General features: G+C 44.3%; 1 protein-coding gene across 2 annotated transcripts in view; it reads left to right on the top strand.

Annotated features, from left to right (window-relative positions):
* Positions 1–16,115, top strand: part of cnksr1 (connector enhancer of kinase suppressor of Ras 1) — a 35,017-nt gene extending 18,902 nt beyond the window's left edge. The window contains exons 7-21 of one of the 2 annotated variants that reach the window (XM_036542450.1): positions 2,270–2,329; positions 5,064–5,132; positions 5,767–5,898; positions 6,738–6,808; positions 7,457–7,563; positions 7,920–8,065; positions 8,389–8,419; positions 8,709–8,896; positions 9,840–9,913; positions 10,669–10,740; positions 12,454–12,527; positions 13,231–13,304; positions 13,738–13,840; positions 14,974–15,155; positions 15,474–16,115. In XM_036542450.1, coding sequence (XP_036398343.1) covers positions 2,270–2,329; positions 5,064–5,132; positions 5,767–5,898; positions 6,738–6,808; positions 7,457–7,563; positions 7,920–8,065; positions 8,389–8,419; positions 8,709–8,896; positions 9,840–9,913; positions 10,669–10,740; positions 12,454–12,527; positions 13,231–13,304; positions 13,738–13,840; positions 14,974–15,155; positions 15,474–15,851 — 1,761 coding nt within the window. In that variant the 3' untranslated portion in view covers positions 15,852–16,115. The remainder of the gene's footprint in view (positions 1–2,269; positions 2,330–5,063; positions 5,133–5,766; positions 5,899–6,737; positions 6,809–7,456; positions 7,564–7,919; positions 8,066–8,388; positions 8,420–8,708; positions 8,897–9,839; positions 9,914–10,668; positions 10,741–12,453; positions 12,528–13,230; positions 13,305–13,737; positions 13,841–14,973; positions 15,156–15,473) is intronic. The other variant, XM_036542451.1, reaches the window with a different exon arrangement.
* Positions 16,116–17,112: the final 997 nt, after the last annotated feature.

A 17,112-nucleotide genomic window follows, 5' to 3' on the forward strand; every position in this document is an offset into this window, starting at 1 on the left:
TTAGATTACTATGGTTGTACATTGGAGGATGTGATTGTGCCAGGTTATTTTTAGAGATGTTGGAAAAGATTAAGATGAAGAGATGTTTATGAATTAAGCCGTGTGTCCATGTGTATTTTTGTCTTCTCACCTGATTGCTTTTTAATTAGCTGCAAATTAACCTAACCTTTTCTCATCCTCTATTGTATCTCCATAGAGATGTAACAACCGTCAAGGAGCTAAATTGGGAAGGTGCAATTAAGCACAGGCTCTTTTTCCCTCTGAAAACAAAGAAAGCTGAAGTAATTCAATAATGTCACAGAACATGCCATATCTATGTTAATGAACATCAGTTTGTGGTTTGTGTGCAATCATGGTCACACAATGATAAGGACGTCTAGCGTTGATGACGATGATGATATATAATATAATAATGATACTACTACTGATTATTCTATGAATGATAGTAATGGATGGTATGATGGATTTCCTGCAAGTGAAGTGAAAGTGACACCTCTGTCATCACCAGTGTCTCACTCCCACTTGGGTGATGTATAGCAGCCTTTTTATACAAGAACCACACATCATCTGAGTCAGAGACATGGGGGAATTAATGTAGCCAGTAAAATGGGGGATGTGAACCCCTTCATTGGTGCGTTCCAAAATGTTAGCTGCATCAACCAATCAATACAATCAGCTGACAGCTCTGCCTGGTGCTCCGTGAGCCAGGTTGCAGTATGTGCAGTGCTGTTTAAGCGACTGAAACATAAAAGGCCAAACCTGTTGTGCGACTCAAGCTAAAGTTCCCATCAGAATTTCTGGGTATTTGCATGCAGGTTGGTGCTTTACCAGCTTCCCCCTGCGGTGAGGTTTAGATGTCTGCCTGTGATCAGTCACAGAGGAGCTGCGCCAGCCTAAACGGCCTGTGAAAGACACAGCGATCAGTGAGCGTCGTCTCTATCAGGTCCAGCTGCGGATGTTTACAGACAGCGCACGTTATGAAGCTGGAGTGTTCATGCCTGTGAGAGAGGCAGAACTCAGTTCCCCTCACTCAATCCATCCATAAAGACAATGACGCTCCATATATTAAACATGACTGTATGAGTATATGCAGGGCGGGATGCAGAGTATGTGGAGTATGTATTTGGTGTATTTTTGGCACAGGGATATTGGCATTCTGGCTCTACCAGCATTCTGAAGCGTTTAATGTTTTGGTGTTCCGAGGGCGGAGAGTACGGGTCAGTTCACTCCAGAGACATCAGCCCATGCGAGGCCTATAGCAGAGGCCTGCTGTATGTCAGCCATGCACAGAGCACAGCCCATTCTGTCTCTGACTTCAGCAGCAGATGCTGAGGACATGATGGAGGATATCCTTCCCGGCAGATTTTGATCAATATTTCCTGGCGTGTTTGAAAACCTTTTGAGGCTAGTACTGCGTGACTGACAAATTCTTATTGATTTGTTCAGCCCTGTCTATTCAAGAGGCTGTTAGTTTTTCCTTTTCTGATGCACGAGTCAGATCTACAAATGTCTAGCGGTAGAAATGACAGGAGGTGAACACGGCCACGATATTGAGCTGGTCTAGCGATGGAATTTGGTGGAAATTATTGAGCAGTGACATTGGACTCAAACATATCCATTTGGTGGATGCTAATTTGACAAACGGCCTAGCTGAGAGACAGATAATGTCCCCTGAACAGAAGGTGCACAGTCCTCAGCAGTTCATTTAGTTCTTACTGAAGCGCTGATGGTATGTCTAACATAGATCTCATACCAAGTGAAAGGATGTGCACTCCCTCAAAACCAAGTGCGTAAGCAAACATTCTTCTTTTAATTAGCTCTAGCATTAAGCAAACAGCACAATTCCCTTTAAAGTCAAACACCTCCTTCACATTTTCTCTCCCCCACTCTTTCAATCTCTCTCCTCTGTCTGCCTTCTGTCTGTTCTCTCTTTGTGTCTGTCCGTCTATCTGTCTCTCTTTAAGAACACAGCAGTGCAGTGTGTTCTTGTACAGTGGCAGAATTATAAATCAGTGTTCAGAACAAAACGGATGTTATACAAGTATGGTAAATATAATTCAATAATAATCACATATTCATCAGAAATGTCTAATCCACCACCATTTGTAACAATACCAGTAAACAAATAAATTTAATGAATTATAAGAAGCAGCATCTGTAATACATTTAGATCAGTGCCTTTGTAGGGAGTTTCAGTGAATGTCCCATGGTGTAACAGCCTATGTCTCGCTCACCCCCATCCCCCCCCAACCTTCCCATCCTCCTCCAGGGTATTGAGATCACCTCCACTGGCTCCAGCGCTCACTACGTCACCGGCACCGCAGCTGAGGTCTGACCCTTTGTCTTTGTTTATTGCCCTTCATTTTGTCATGTGCATCTGAGGAGTGGCTCCTACTGACATACAACTTACTGGAAGTGGAACCACCTGCTGAAATAAGTTGTGAATCAGAGAGTACTACTGGTGTGACCCAGACAGCTCTATGCACAGAGCAAGGCGTAACTGTATGTGTGCCCTTCTATAGAGACCCAGTATGGCGGTTTGCATTTTTTTTTTTAACTAATTGAGCTTCTGACATGCTACTGACCCAGGAGCATCCATAGAGTTGAAATTTGTTGAGAGCAACTGCACTGGCCTATGGGATGGGTGTGCCATGCTTTGCTCACATGCTCAGGGCAGGAACAGGTTGCCCTCCAGGTTAAGGCTCAACATTTTATGGATTCAAATACAGTGCCCTCTTTCTGTGGAACCTGCAAAATCAAACTGTAAACAGCTCTGGTCTTGGCTTTCACTGGTGATTTGTTTCACACCTTGTAACATCCTCTCCAGTAGAACAGAAAACATTTGCAATTGTGGGATATCAAATTTAACACATAGCTAGATTTGAACATAGCTCGCTCTTCCTCAGGTCAGAGTGGGTGGAGAAATCTTTTCTGCAATGATGCTGAACAGCAGCTAATTTAAAGGCCTGAGATGCTCACATGCACTCTCAGTAAGGGCATGGACAGTACCATGACATGGCAACATTTGTTCCTGTCTTTGGCTACATTTCTGTTATATTTTTGTTATATATTCTAAAGTTAACTCTTGAGAGAGTTTGCATTTAACTTTGAGAGCTTTGACTGGTTTTAAATGCAAAATGATATGAATGGAAGTATTATATATAGTCAAGCAGTATCTGCTGCCTCAGAAGTAAATCTTGTTCACCTGTTGTTGTTGTTGTTGTTGAGGGCTTATTAGTTGAAGTCTGAATGCTTGTTAAGGTTTGAATGCTCCTTGGGCAATGTGATTTAAAATGTCTCTCTAGTCACAGCACAAAGACCTGCTTAATTAATCAGCGGCCTTTGATTACTCAGTTGTTTGAAAAGCCCAGGATCTGAGCTTAGTGTCTAAATAATAAAGCAGCTGGATTCAGCCTCTGCAGGCCTAGCGGTGAACACTGCAGGCCTGCATTCGAGAGATAAAGCTGCTTCACAAACAGTTGTGCAACAGAAACAGATCTGTTGTGTAATAACTTGCAGCGGTGCTGACACAAGGTGAAGGCCGGGCATTTGGAATGTTTGCACACATTCTCAGGTGATTTCATCATTTTCCTAACAACCACAGCAAAGGTGGCTGGCATGTCAGTCCACACATCCTCACCATTAGTGACGCATCCACAGACCTACCTCGGCATGTTGTTGGACAGTCATGTACAAAGAGGTAGATATAGCTGCTGCTTTTCATCATGTGACTTTCTCTGTCCCACACCCCAGCAGTGATGGCAGTGATGTGCACAGTTGACAGTCTCAGAGTCTTTTACACTGTCAGTGTGTCCTGATAACTGTGCCACCATGCAAGAGCACCCCCCCCCCCACACACACCTGAGCTAGGGTGAATTCTCTTCAGTCTTGGGGGCCAAGCAGAGAAGTGACAAATACTCAATTCTCTGCACCAGGCTGTGACTGTGTGGCGATCACTGGAGATTCAAGCGCTTATTCATCTGTGTGTTTCCTGGTTTGCCAGTCCTCTCTATGGCCCATCACGGTACCCCAGTGATCAGATATACCCCCTAAGATCCGAAACGGAGAGACCACAGACTGGCATGGTATGACATTGCCTAGTGTGCTTTCAACTGGCGTGGAACACACATCTCACTCTTCCTCAGGTCGGAGTGGGTGGAACAGTCTTACCCACAAGGATGCCGACCCCCAACTAATCATGAGATACTTCAGAGCAAATACATCACTAGTAATGAGATGGATAGGACTTGGCGTGGAGAGTTCTGTCCCTGTTGTCTCCTAGGTTTCAGTTACAAGGTACAAGATTCACCTGTAAAGTTTCTTAAATTCTGCTCAGTGAGAAAAGTCAGATAGTCCACAGAGTATATGTGAAATACACTCACGTTTGTGCGCCTTCGTGCACTGTTGGTGTAATCGAAGCAAAGCCGTGGCTGAACATAAACAGATTTGGTGAAATGAAGCGTTTATGACTGTTAACTTGCAGCGGCATTACATTTCATGTCTGCCCTGGTTAGATCAGAGGCAGAATCCCCAAGAGGGAGCAAAGCAGCAAGAGACTCTGGGCTAAGGCACACTGAAGGATGTAGACTGATCTGATATTCAGTGCACTTGGATTGGGGTGTGATTGTTTGGAACATCTGGAGGAGAAGCAGGAATGAGAAATGGGCCTTGGGGTAGTGGTCCAGTGGGAAAGAGCTCGCTGTGAGGCGGGAGAGAGGCTATTTTTCCATGACGTCATCACGAGGGGTTTTCCTGTTACAGAAGTCATCATACTCCCTTTGCACCGAACACCCACGCACGTACAGATGCTAACACATGTTAACACATGCTAACACTGTGTTGTAGCCTATCACATTCATATATACCCTCAATATGAAATTCCTTATGCATGAGAACTAGCCTGTGAAGACTAGCTCTGTGTCGCTGACCAGTGCCGAATGCTGGCATCTGGTGTCAGTTTCCATCAGCGGTTTGGGGATCTGAGCTCCGGGGGCGGTCTCGGGAACGAGGGGTTGGGCTGACCGTATGTCTGTCTGTGTGTTTCCCCCCCTGTGTGTATACAGTCACCAGCTGAATTCTGTGAGAAGATCTTGGCTGGGGATGAGGTGATACAAGTCAATGATCAGATTGTGGTGAGTGTTGCATGCCAGATTCTGCTTATTACGATCAGGCAATCAGCTATGCTTGCTTCGCACTGAGGTTTCTGTCCCCATCATTGTTGAAGTTATAAGTGTTCTGATTTGCTGGCTTGTTCTGGACATTATTGAAAGGATGTAGTCTAAAACAGAACTTCCATAGTTGGCAGAAGAATACAGACAGCACTGAAATATCCTCTTACTTATCCAGAACCTCACAGACTGAAGACATACAGAAGCTGAATATCTCATTATAATAAACAGATTATCTGTTCCAGACTCCTGTCAGAGTGATGTTAATTGTAATTATAAGGATAATTCCACTGATGGCAGGCAGTAGTGTTGAACTGGCACAATTAACATTAGCTCTGTTAAGTTAATACATGTTAATGAGTGACCTTGCATCTTGGCAGGGCTAAGTGTAGTTTTTATTTGAAGCGATCTGGAGGAAATGAAGGAAATGTGAGTCATGAAACTGTCAAGTGTGTGAATATTTCAGGGCCTTAAAATCTTCACGATGCGATGTTGACCGCTTTTCTTGTTTATTAATCAAACGTGTGGGAGATGCGGCAGGGTATGCACAGTTAATGAATAAATAACCTCCTACCGTGCTTTGCTCCGGCATGTACAGGTGGGTTGGAGCAGGGCGAACCTGGTGAGGAAGCTGAAGGAGAACCCCAACGGAGTCACCCTGGTCCTGAAGAAGGTTCCAGTGTCTGTGAAACGCCATCAGAGTGCCCCAGAGCCCCCGGTGTCCCCTGAGGTGAGCGCTGTCTTGCCTTGAGCCCTCTTGTGTGCCCTGTATGGGGGAATCCACCTGCCTACCGGTGTCGAGGAGAGGACTCTAGAGTGTGTTTGAGGAAGGAACTCCAGAAACAGGTCTTCTCTGATGGGCCTTGTCTGAATTGCGGTCTCGTGGGAGTCATCGCCATGCCAACCGTGACCTCCTGACACACAGGAGTTGTCGCCATGGCGATCTCTCCTCTGTACACACGCACATTGAACTCTCTTCACCCTGTGACTGTTTTGTAAGCATGTTCTGTCAGCCAGGAAGCCAAGTCAGTGGAGGGCTGCATAAAACTCAGATGAGGGGTACACTGTACAAGACTCAAATGAAAGGAGTACTGTAATTGAGTCAATGCAATGGAGTACTGTAACAGTCTCACTGACTTGAACACAGTAAACAAGTCAATACAGTGGAGCAGTGGAATACTGTAACAGTTTTAATAAGTGTAGTTCTGTTATTCAGTCAGTGCAATGGAGTACAGTAAACGACTCAGTGAGTGGAGTCCTGAAATTTTGTGATCAAAAGCTTTTTACAACGGCTAATCAGAAACCAACATCAGATTTCAGGTGAGGCTATTTCTGTCGCACACTGAGAAGTCTTTAGGATGTTGTTTCAGGCTGGAGATGGCCATGCAGTCAGACCCCACCAGCAAAGACAGTATGCTCTGTCATTTTTATCAGCCTCTCCTGAGTGTTGTGACTCAGTGCAAAGCAAAGAGCACCCTCCTCATACTAAGTGGCAGGGAGGGAATGGGGGGGTTGGACTGGTGGAAGAAAGGAGGGGTGGTAACTCTGGTTCTCTCTCACTTTTCACAGGAAGAAGAGGAGAAGAGCAGGCATTCGATCTTTGAGAGGGTCACAGCCTCTGTGCGATCTCTCTCTTTCAGGTGAGTTCACCCACGCTGCTTCTATGCACGGATGACCTGGCCTTGAGACACAACCGGAGCAGGTTTCCTGAAACTTTTTTTTTTTTCTGAAGGAATCTCAAGGGTTTGTTTTTCTCCTGACTGAAATGGCCCTATGAGACCAATGTGAGAGTCATTAGTCACGGGGGTCAATACTGGAAGACAGAGGTCTGAAGCCCAGGGGCAAATGTCTGTGATTGCATCAGGACCAGGGAGTCATTCATAGGCACAGTCATGTTTTAGGACCCTTAGTCACTCTTGTGGGTCTGGTCTTTTATGTGTAGCATCACAATGTGTTTTGGATACTGTGATCTAGTGACTGTGGTATATAGTAGTACACTTGGCTTCCCTTGTCTGGTCAGGTTGCACAAGTTAAGTTGTTTTAGGGTTTGAACAGTGTTATGCTCACACTCACTGGAGTGTTGTTAGCCTGGTCTGACACTGGTGCTCATTCAACTTGAATGGATACACTTCTCTTCTTTTGTGCTGGAAGTCGCTCTGGATAAGAATGTCTGCTAAATGAATGTAATGTAATGTAAAGGTCACTCTTGATGGTGATTTATTGCTGTCCTAGTGGGTTTGAAGTGTCTGGATCCATTTTAACAAACCACACCCCCCAATGTTCCGTAGGGCTGCGGTCCACCCAGACACCAAGCGGTCCATGGGTCAGGAAGAGTCGGAACTGGTCTGTGAAAGTGTCCATCCAGGAGGGAACCACTCCTACCACCAGGTGGCGGGTGAGAGAATACACCCATTCATCCATGCCCATTCTTTTATTGATAATGTACTAATATTAATAAACTTATGAATCTACTTCATTGACTAAAGAAAGTTACATACAACATGGTTTCCAACTTCACAGCTTTAGTGCTGTTAAGCTTCAGTATGCAGATTTTTTACCTAAAAAATACTGTTTTTCCCTGTCTTCCTTTTGTCCAGAGTTAAAGAATATAATCACATGAAGAGATTTCAGAAAATAATGTGCAAGTCATTAGGTGACTCTGTTCTGTGCTGCAGTAAGTCTAGACTTTTGATGATCTGCGACGCCAGGGTAAATTGTGCCATGTCCTCTCTCCTGTTCCATTTGCCACAGAGAGCGACGATTTGGAGGGGGCAGCGTCACGGGGCTCCCCCAGCCCTGGAGGCGAGGCTTCGCCTTCTCCTAGCAACCTGTCGTCCCGGGGATTGGAGGCGGGAAGAGCCAGCATCAGCTCCTGCCCCGAGGTGGCAGGACACAGGGTCAGGATTCTCCCTGATTCTCTGAGCGTGCCCTGGAAATAATGGAGGATTTGCTCATAGACTCCTGTGATGATGAAGGGGTGGATGAATATGATGATGCGCGTGATGTAGAATAATGATTGTGCGGATAATAATAATTGCAAAGAAGGAGGAAAAATGACTGAAATGGTGATGATTTACTGGGATTCATTTTGCTGACTCGTGTATGTTTTTTTTTTTCCATGTGTTAGTGACTCACGTCTCCTTCTCGTAGGTGAACAGCTTTGTATCACAGACAATACCAGGGCTCAATAATAAAATCTTTTTTTCTTCACTTTTCATAGGATGAAAGAGATCCAAAGAGAAGCACAAAAGGTAAGGTGCTGCTTGAAAGTTAATTTAGCACTTCGACAGCAGTGGGACTGTAAAACCGTGTGTGTGTGTGTGTGTGTGTTTTGAATACATAGTGCTTCAGTATGTGCTTGAAACCAGTATTTGTTTCTGTGTCTGTCAGTGCTGTGAGCTGACTCATGAGTCTCAGTATGAGGACTAGGCACAGTCTCAGCGTCTGGAGCACTGACTCTGGAGTCTCAGTGTGTGGAGCACTGACTCTGGAGTCTCAGTGTGTGCACTGAGTCCTTGTTCTCTTCGCTTGCCCCTCGTGCTTCCTCCCCAGGCACACGGACGGCCATGAGTCGACGCCGGGTGTCGTGCCGTGAGCTAGGCCGGGCCGACTGTGACGGCTGGCTGTGGAAGAAGAAGAAGGAGAGCGGGGTCTTCATGGCCCAGAAGTGGCAGCGGTTCTGGTTCGTCCTGAAAGGCCCGTCCCTATACTGGTACGCCAGCCAGCAGGTGAGCACGACGCAACCAGCCTGCTGCGGCACAACACCACAAGACACCCGTCCCGCCCATACACCGTGATAAAATGCGGCGATATTAATGTGCTCCTTTAGCCCAAAAAATTTAAACTAATTTCCTGGCAGTGTTTTCACTGTCGCAGAATCCGTGGCCTGTTGGTTTCTTGCCTTTGGAGGCCTGCATATCATGATGGGAGGCAAATTCCTGTCAGAGGTTCTGGGTAAAAGAAGAATGATTGAGTATTGATTTGAAGTTGCATTCTCATTGGAGTCAATCTTAAGTGTTTTTTTTTTCCCGTCTGGCATCCAAGGCTGAAAGATTGTGGAGGTTTTGTTAAATTTCTCACCATTTTTTCACCCACTTCACTCTCAGAATGGGCTTTCTTCCTTTGTTCCTTTCTTTCTTCCTTCCCCAGGTTGAATGGCAAAGCTTCTGCATCGTGGAGAGTGTCCTTGCTGATTAAATAGGATGTTAATTGTTACCCTTTCAAAAAAGGAGAAAAAAGCGTGGAAACAGTCCTTTGCTTAATGTTGGTTAATTTAATAGCCACTCAAAACGTAATGTCAACTATCCTGTGAAATATAGTAATAAAAAACAAGTTGTGGCAATAATGTCATTGTCTTGGACACTAGACCCGAGACAGTTTTTTGTGGGTGCGTTCAAAGGGTGATTTAAGATGTTTGAGTGACTGTCTTCCCTACCTCGTCTATTTAAACAGTAAAATGTATAGATGTGGTTAGGGTGAAACATGGATGCCGTTAGCACTGGTAATGGATGATGAAGTTTATGCTTGACAGCCATGGCAACAGTCACGGCTGAACCAGTTAAGGGCGAATAGTTACAGGTATAGCTGATGGCAATAGCAGGTGACCACCATTGTGAGTGGAAGTGGTTGTAGCTGAAAACAGCTATGGTTGATAACAGTTGTGTTTTTCAGGAGGAAAAGGCAGAGGGCCTGGTCCAGATCTCCAGCTACAATATTGAGAGTGCAGGGGAGCACAAGAGGAAGTAGTAAGTAATGAAGCACTGAACTCCATGAACATGCCCTGGGGAGGAGGGGAGGGGGGTACAGGGGTTTCTATGTTCCGCGTCTCCAGAATATTCCCTCTAAGCTCTAAACGCAAATGCACATTAATGCCCCGGAGAGTGTGAAGTCACAGCAGCGGCAATTGTCAGCTGTGGTGTGCATATTAATACCCCGAGGTTCATTGGTGCGGTGATTGAGCACTGTCAGATACAAGAGTACAAGTGCACTCATCAGTGTAATGCAGCACATCAGGGGTGTTTTGCATGGTGTACGCTACCTCATCTCCATCTGAAAGTATGTGTTTGGCAAGCAATCGTGAATTAACAAGCACATGCTCCTGTTAACCTGGATGAAGTCATACTTTAGAATAAATAATCTACTGTCCTCTTTGGGCAGGTACAGGTCTTCTGTGATTTATTTATTTTCTTGTATGTTTCTTTCATGCAAAGGAAAATATTTCCTACAATAAGGGCCAAAAGTTGTGACTTTTACATATTTCCCAAGCTGAGACGGTTAACCCTGGGCTTGCTGATGCTGTGCATCATTGACATAACATAAACTGTCTCCAGCTCAGCCCTGCACCAAGTGTGAAGGCACACAAAGGCAGTGAAGTGTTAGCAATGTGCTGTATAACCCTCTCCAGCCCTTGACTGAGGTGTCTTTACTCTCTTTGCTGGATTCTCAGTTCGGCATTTCATCATCATCGTTTTTAACTGTTGCTGTCGTCGATTATCCCCAGCGTCTTCAAAATGTGCCACCAGCGCTTTCAGACCTTCATCTTCGCTGCTGAGAACCTCAACGACATGAGCAAGTGAGTGCGGCATTGTGTTTGCCCTCTGTTATGCCATCTATGACATCACTGCTGTTTGTAACATGCCATGCGGTCCACGGATCTCGAACAAATCTCTCCGGTCCTCCTCAGAAAGTGATAAAGGATTTGGCATTGTTTTTTGTCTGGTTTTTGCCTGAGACACACCACCTTCAGCGGGGGTGCTTGGGCAGTAAGGGATGTTTCTGTTGTTTTGTCATGTACATTTTGAAACACTTTTTTTTTCTTTTTTGGATGGATTATTTTTGGGCTTTCAAGAAGCTAGTATTACTAATGGGACCAATAAAGCCTGCGAGCTTGACAGCTCATATGAATGAATTTAAGAGAACCTGTAAGCATCAGGTACTCCTGTAAGACCAGTTCCTCTGAGGCCTGTTGGTCTCCACTGTGAATGCATGGTGCAGTCATGTTCTTCCCCAAAAATAAAAATCAATATGCTGAAATAAGGTTTCATTGAAGAGTTGAGGTATGTTGAATTAATATCCTGCTTTAAAGGCACTTTGAAGCAGGATATCTTTGAAGCAAGTAAAATCACACAGGACAAACAAATGAAATGGCACAAAGATGTACTGTTTATGTTGTAGTTCTTCTAAATGTTGCCCACCCCACTATTCCATAGCAGCTAAAGCAAGACAAGAAGATGGGACTGTAAAATCATTCTATAGCAGCTGAGACAGACCTGTGTCTTGCTTACCATTGCTTGAGGCATTATCTCTCATTTAAAGAAAAATCTGTGTTATCTCCTAGACACACAGATGGTGTTGTTTGTTAGCAGGTGGGTTGAGTGTTTCACAAGTGCTGGAAACTAAAACCAAGGGTGAACTATGCCATCTACTGGTGCCTAGTGATTACTACAGTAAGAGGAGGCTAGCAAGAAAGAAATGGGTGGGGTGGGGGGAGGGCTGTGCATGTCAAGTAAATCGCAGGATTGCTCCGTTTAATGTATTTTCCAAAACACAGATAGTCAGGGAATCCCTTAGTAACATGTTAGCTGTAATTGTAGAGTGTCAGCTCATCGTGTCCATTAAATCATTTGATAAGAGGTTGTAGGTGATGTCTGATACCTGGATGTATTACATTACATTACATTACTGGCATTTAGCAGACGCTCTTATCCAGAGTAACTTACACAGGTTACAATTTTCACATGTTATCCATTTATACAGCTGGGTAGCAGTGATTGAACTAATATGTGAATCACTATATAGCTGCCAGATGACGCGTGCTCTGCGCTCACTGCCTCCATTGTATGAGACATATTTATAGCTGTGGGTTAATGGGATTCCTACACCTTCTCTGACAGGGCAGTCGAGAGCTTGGCTTTCCGGCACGCCCCGAGCTGCTCAGTATAGTAGCAGACGCATTCAAACGGGGAGAGAGGAGGAGAAAAGCATTTTAGATAAAGCTGTAACTTATTGCATGTTTGTAACAAAGTCTTTAAATAATTAGTAGCAGAGCTTTGAGCATCTCCTTTGGCTCCTTCCATCTGAATATTGAATGAATGCAGAGGGGAAAGCCGGGGGAAAGGGGAGATTTGGACTTTTGGAGGGATGTGGGGGTATTCAGTGTAACAGAAAACGGAGAAGATGGTGCATTTCGTAATGGTGCATGCAATGCAATGTAACTGCAAATACAATATTTCCATTCAGTGCAGCTAGAAACCTTGATTTATTTTTCCCATTGTGTCTTGCTCAGGTGGGTTAGCTGCTTACTAACAGCCATACAGAAGTACAAGAAGCTTCACAAAAGTTCACCGGACAGTGAGGAAGGTAATAGAGTGGATATCCATGTTCCCATTTTGTGATTTAAAGCTGAAGTAATATTCTGTAATCAATGCACTCAACAGATGACTTTATCTACATGAAAAAAAATTGTAGAACAAAGTATTTTATTCATTTAAATAAAATAAGAATGAATAAGCAAAAAGGGTTTACCATTTTAGGTCAGTAGGAAACCTTACATGAAGGATACAGTGTAAGTACTGAAGTGGTGACCTGACTGATCTAAGTACTTAACTGTCATGGATCTTGTGGGCACTGTTGGAGGAGAAGGGTTTGATTGAAACATATACAGTAGGTATATAAATATTCCCAGATTCTTTCTGTTGGTGTAAAACATTGCCGTAGGCTGCGGGTTAAGAGTTAGGCCCCAGTCTCCATAGCAACCCAGTATAGGCCTCTATCCTCACATTGGGGGAGCTGGTCCATGAGAGAGCTCTTCCTTGTACAGAAAAATTTTGACCTTTATGGAACAGTTTATTCACAGGAGTTGGCGCTGGTAGGTCAGCGGACATTTGTGTGTGTGTGTGTGTGTGTGTTTGTGTGTGGGTGCATGTGCGCGCAAAAGAGTCTGCTATATGCAAGTTTCCTGTATGAAGTAAGTGAGTGAGTAAGTGTAAATACTGTATGAGCATTCTGTATGAAGTGTTTTGTGAGTGTTAACACCTCTGCTGCCCTGTCTCCTGATGGGCAGAGTGCTACAGTGAGACTGAGCCAGAAGATGAGGGATCTCATTCACCACGCTCCCACAGGCACAAAGTCTATGGTGTGAGTTTACCACAGGCACGCACACACACATACACATATACACTACAAATGCATTCTCTCTTTCTCTTTCTCTCTGTCCCTGTCTCTCTCTCTCTCTCTCTCTCTCTCTCTCACACACACACACACACATATACACTACAGATACATTCTCTCTGTCCCTGTCTCTCTCTCTCTGTCTCTCTCTCTCTCTCTCTCTCTCTCTCACACACACACACACACACACACGCACACACGCACACACGCACACATACACAAAATACACACATATACTAAGTAAATAAAAACACACACAATCAAACTACACAAACAGTACAGACACAACACAAAGGCACGCACAATGCATACACACTTTAAATACTCGCACCCAGGCTAATCTCGCAGGCAGCAGTGTCTGTTGTGTTCACTCTGACCGCTGGTGTGTGTCATTCTGCAGCAGAAATCTCAGCCCCACACACTGCCAAGAACCAAGCCCAAGAAGAAGGAGGCGTCTGGCAGTACAGGAGGTCCTCCCACCACTGGGGGCAGCAAAGCTGCAGGTAGTGCACAGCTCTCTGACCCATTAGTGATTTCCATTACATGCATCTCCGTAAAGAATCTATATGATGCAACAAAAACACTTATAAACAGTGGGTATGCTTTAACTCCAGCTGCCATATGGTGCACATTCTAGTCTGTGCACCAGCTTTCTGATATGGTGGTCACTCTGGAGGATGCAAAATTAGGTTGACAAAAGTAAAATAAATGCAAAACAAATACAGTGTGGGGATTGTTTCAAGTGAATTTGACAATATTGATTCAGGTACAATAAGTCAGCATGTGACCCATGAGTGAAATATGTATTTTACTAGCAAGCTAAAGGCATAGCAACATCTGCATCTCTTAAAAATGGCATCCACTGGTGGAAAATAACTTCTTGTTGCTGTTGTGGACAGTTTGGTAAAATAATGGTCCCTGTGATATATGCCTCACACAGTATATGAAAGGTCTGTTGTGGAAATGTCTTTATGAAGGGCGTACAAGCGCTGCAATATTAAAACAGAAATCAAAAGCATGAAAATGTCACGGTTCTGTTTTTAAAATGCTGTTGGAATGAGAAAAGTTCAGGAGTGCTGAGAGGGAAAGAAAGATTCAGAGGAACATGGAAGAAGCTGTACCTGTATGATACGGAGATATAAAAATTTAATTGCGCAGAAACAGAAAGGTGTGAACTTCTTACGAGTTTGAACTGAAAAACTGTTCAATCATTTGACAAGAATTAGTTCTAGAGCTCTGAAGGAATAATAAACATAGTGCTCAAACAATGTATGTATTGTATGTATTTGACTATTAAAACAACAAATAATGTCTGATCAGTAGCTAATGAACAATTCAATAACTATTAACTAGGGGGGAAGCACAGCTACAGAGACAGTACAGTCTGATCCAATATAGCGCTTGTATGAATCACATCTGTTCAGGAAAATGTTATTCTTATTCAACATTGAGACACATTACCATTCACCACAAGGGGGCAGTAGAGCTACAGATACAGTGTGGCTGCCTTATACTGCCTAGGGTCAGTAGTACTAAAGGTAGAGCACACTCATTGCAAGGAGGCAGCAGGGCTGCTAATACAGTACAGCTCACTGATCTCAGTATCTCTGTTTGTCCACTGTCCTCTTTTTTTCAGCTGCCCCAGAGGATGAGATGGGGATGCTGTTCAACAGACTCAAGGAGGACGGGGTCTCTCTGATTGGTCATGAACAACCCATCACGCACGCGCAGTTCCGAAAATCTTTCATTCGCCGGAATAAGAATCCAATCATCAACGAGAAGGTTCACGCGCTCCGGGCTCTACAGAGCACGTTAAAGGTCAGACTGGACCCACTCCTTCACCCTTGACCACGGCTATAGGTACTGTTGTAGGCTGCAGTCCTGGGAATATGACATCAGCACCAGCCAGGTGGACCATTCAGAAGAGTTGGCAAGATATTTATTGCAGAATTATCGTGCTTTTATGGTAAAAATTGGGCTGTTCAGTGTCGGGAATAAATCACCTTTGTATGTACTGCAAGGCTTTGTTAGGGGCATGGCACATTACTCCCAGGGATCTCTAGAAAGTCACATGGGTCCCCTGCACTCTTAATCAGAGCTTACCGTCTGTCTTGTTTTGTTATTTTTGTTGTCCAGGCGAAGGAGGTGGAGCTGCAGCTCATCAACAAGATCCTGGAGGACGAGGAGCTGAACTCCCTCAAGTTCCGCCAGTGGAAGGAGCACAACGAGGACCTGTATCAGGAGATCGAGCGGCAGGCGCTCGCCAGGGCACGACGGCGGGGCAAGGAGCCGGCGCACCCGGGGTCAGAACTGCCCACTGCGGAGACGGGCCCCATGGGCGACGGGGCGTACGGACTGAGGCTGAGTGACGGAGAGCAGCTGGTGGACGCAGACCCGCCCAGCCCGGAGAATAATGTCAGCTCCGACCTGGGCTCCGACCTGGATCTTTCGCTGGAGGACAGACAAAGCCTTAATTCGGCCCCTCCGTCGACAGACAGTTACTTCTTCATATGAGGACGTTTGGTGTCTCGTAGCGCTGTGATTGTTTCGCTTAGGATCTCAGTACCTAGTTTCAGAATGGCCAAATGATGTGAATCAAAGTTTATTGAGTGGAAAATAATAATTTTCTTTTTTTTCGTCTAAAAAGTGCTTTGTTGTCACTTTTCATATGACAGGGTGGGTTGAGGAGTGAATGATATCGATTTCATGACATATTCTGTCAGGACTCCAACATGTGTATTTTTATGTATTTATGTGGTTCAAGGCTACAGTACAGTCTTATTCTTCCATGTGCAATTTTAACCAGTTTTTGCTTTATCTGATTTTATGGAAATGTTTAATATATCTGTATATATATATATATGTGTGTGTGTGTGTATATTGGTTTTATACATGTTGTAAAGAAGAAGTACCTCATTAGGTTTTTGCCATAAAAAACAAAGTGAAAGTGTATCTATTTTCAACAAGGGTGACATTTCTTCTGCTCTGATTGAGAGGGTCATTGGCTATAGCGCAGGATGTGAGACAATGTTATTTTGAAATTTAGGGTGTGATGTTTCAGCTACTGCAGCAGGAGTTTGGAGAGCCAAGATGTTGCTTTCGTGATTGAAAGCGATGACCTTTTGAAAAGTGTGTTCATGCATTGGCTGCATGGATGATTACTTTGCAGAGCCATGACCTGCCATTGATCGCTTCATCACTTTCCTTAGGCTGCATCTAGCCAGCCACTTACCCTTACACATGACGCACTCTGGATTTAACTGCAGTGTGACCGTTTCAATGCACCCGCGGCAACTCAGGTGAGGGGGAAACCTCATGTGACCCCTGTTGCTCAATGCCCCCGATTTGTGGAAGCATGCATGTCATCACTGCAGAATGATGCTGGAGAACAGATCGTTCTCTGTTGTCCATTGTATTAAACCAATAAAATAGCAATAAGATCACAGAAGACTTTTATGAAAATATTATTTACACTGAGAAGTGCTTGTTCGGTAATAGTTATTGCAAGACTACCCAAGTATAACATTTTCATGTGATTTATCAGTATATCTCTCATCCATTCCTACATAATTTTTTACTTTTGTTGGTTGCCGCATATCTGAAAATATGAGCATATTTGCAAGACATGTTCTTGGCAAGGGAAGGAGATTGCAAATGAGGAAATGTCAATGGAGATTATGAAAATTTTTGTGAGAGTACATTAAGTGGAAAAGGATAGTTTTTTACAATACTGAACAATATCTTTTCTCTCTATTTCTTGACATGATTGCTGCTT

The sequence above is a fragment of the Megalops cyprinoides genome, chromosome 12 (assembly GCF_013368585.1).
Source record: "Megalops cyprinoides isolate fMegCyp1 chromosome 12, fMegCyp1.pri, whole genome shotgun sequence".
NCBI classification, from domain to species: domain Eukaryota; kingdom Metazoa; phylum Chordata; class Actinopteri; order Elopiformes; family Megalopidae; genus Megalops; species Megalops cyprinoides.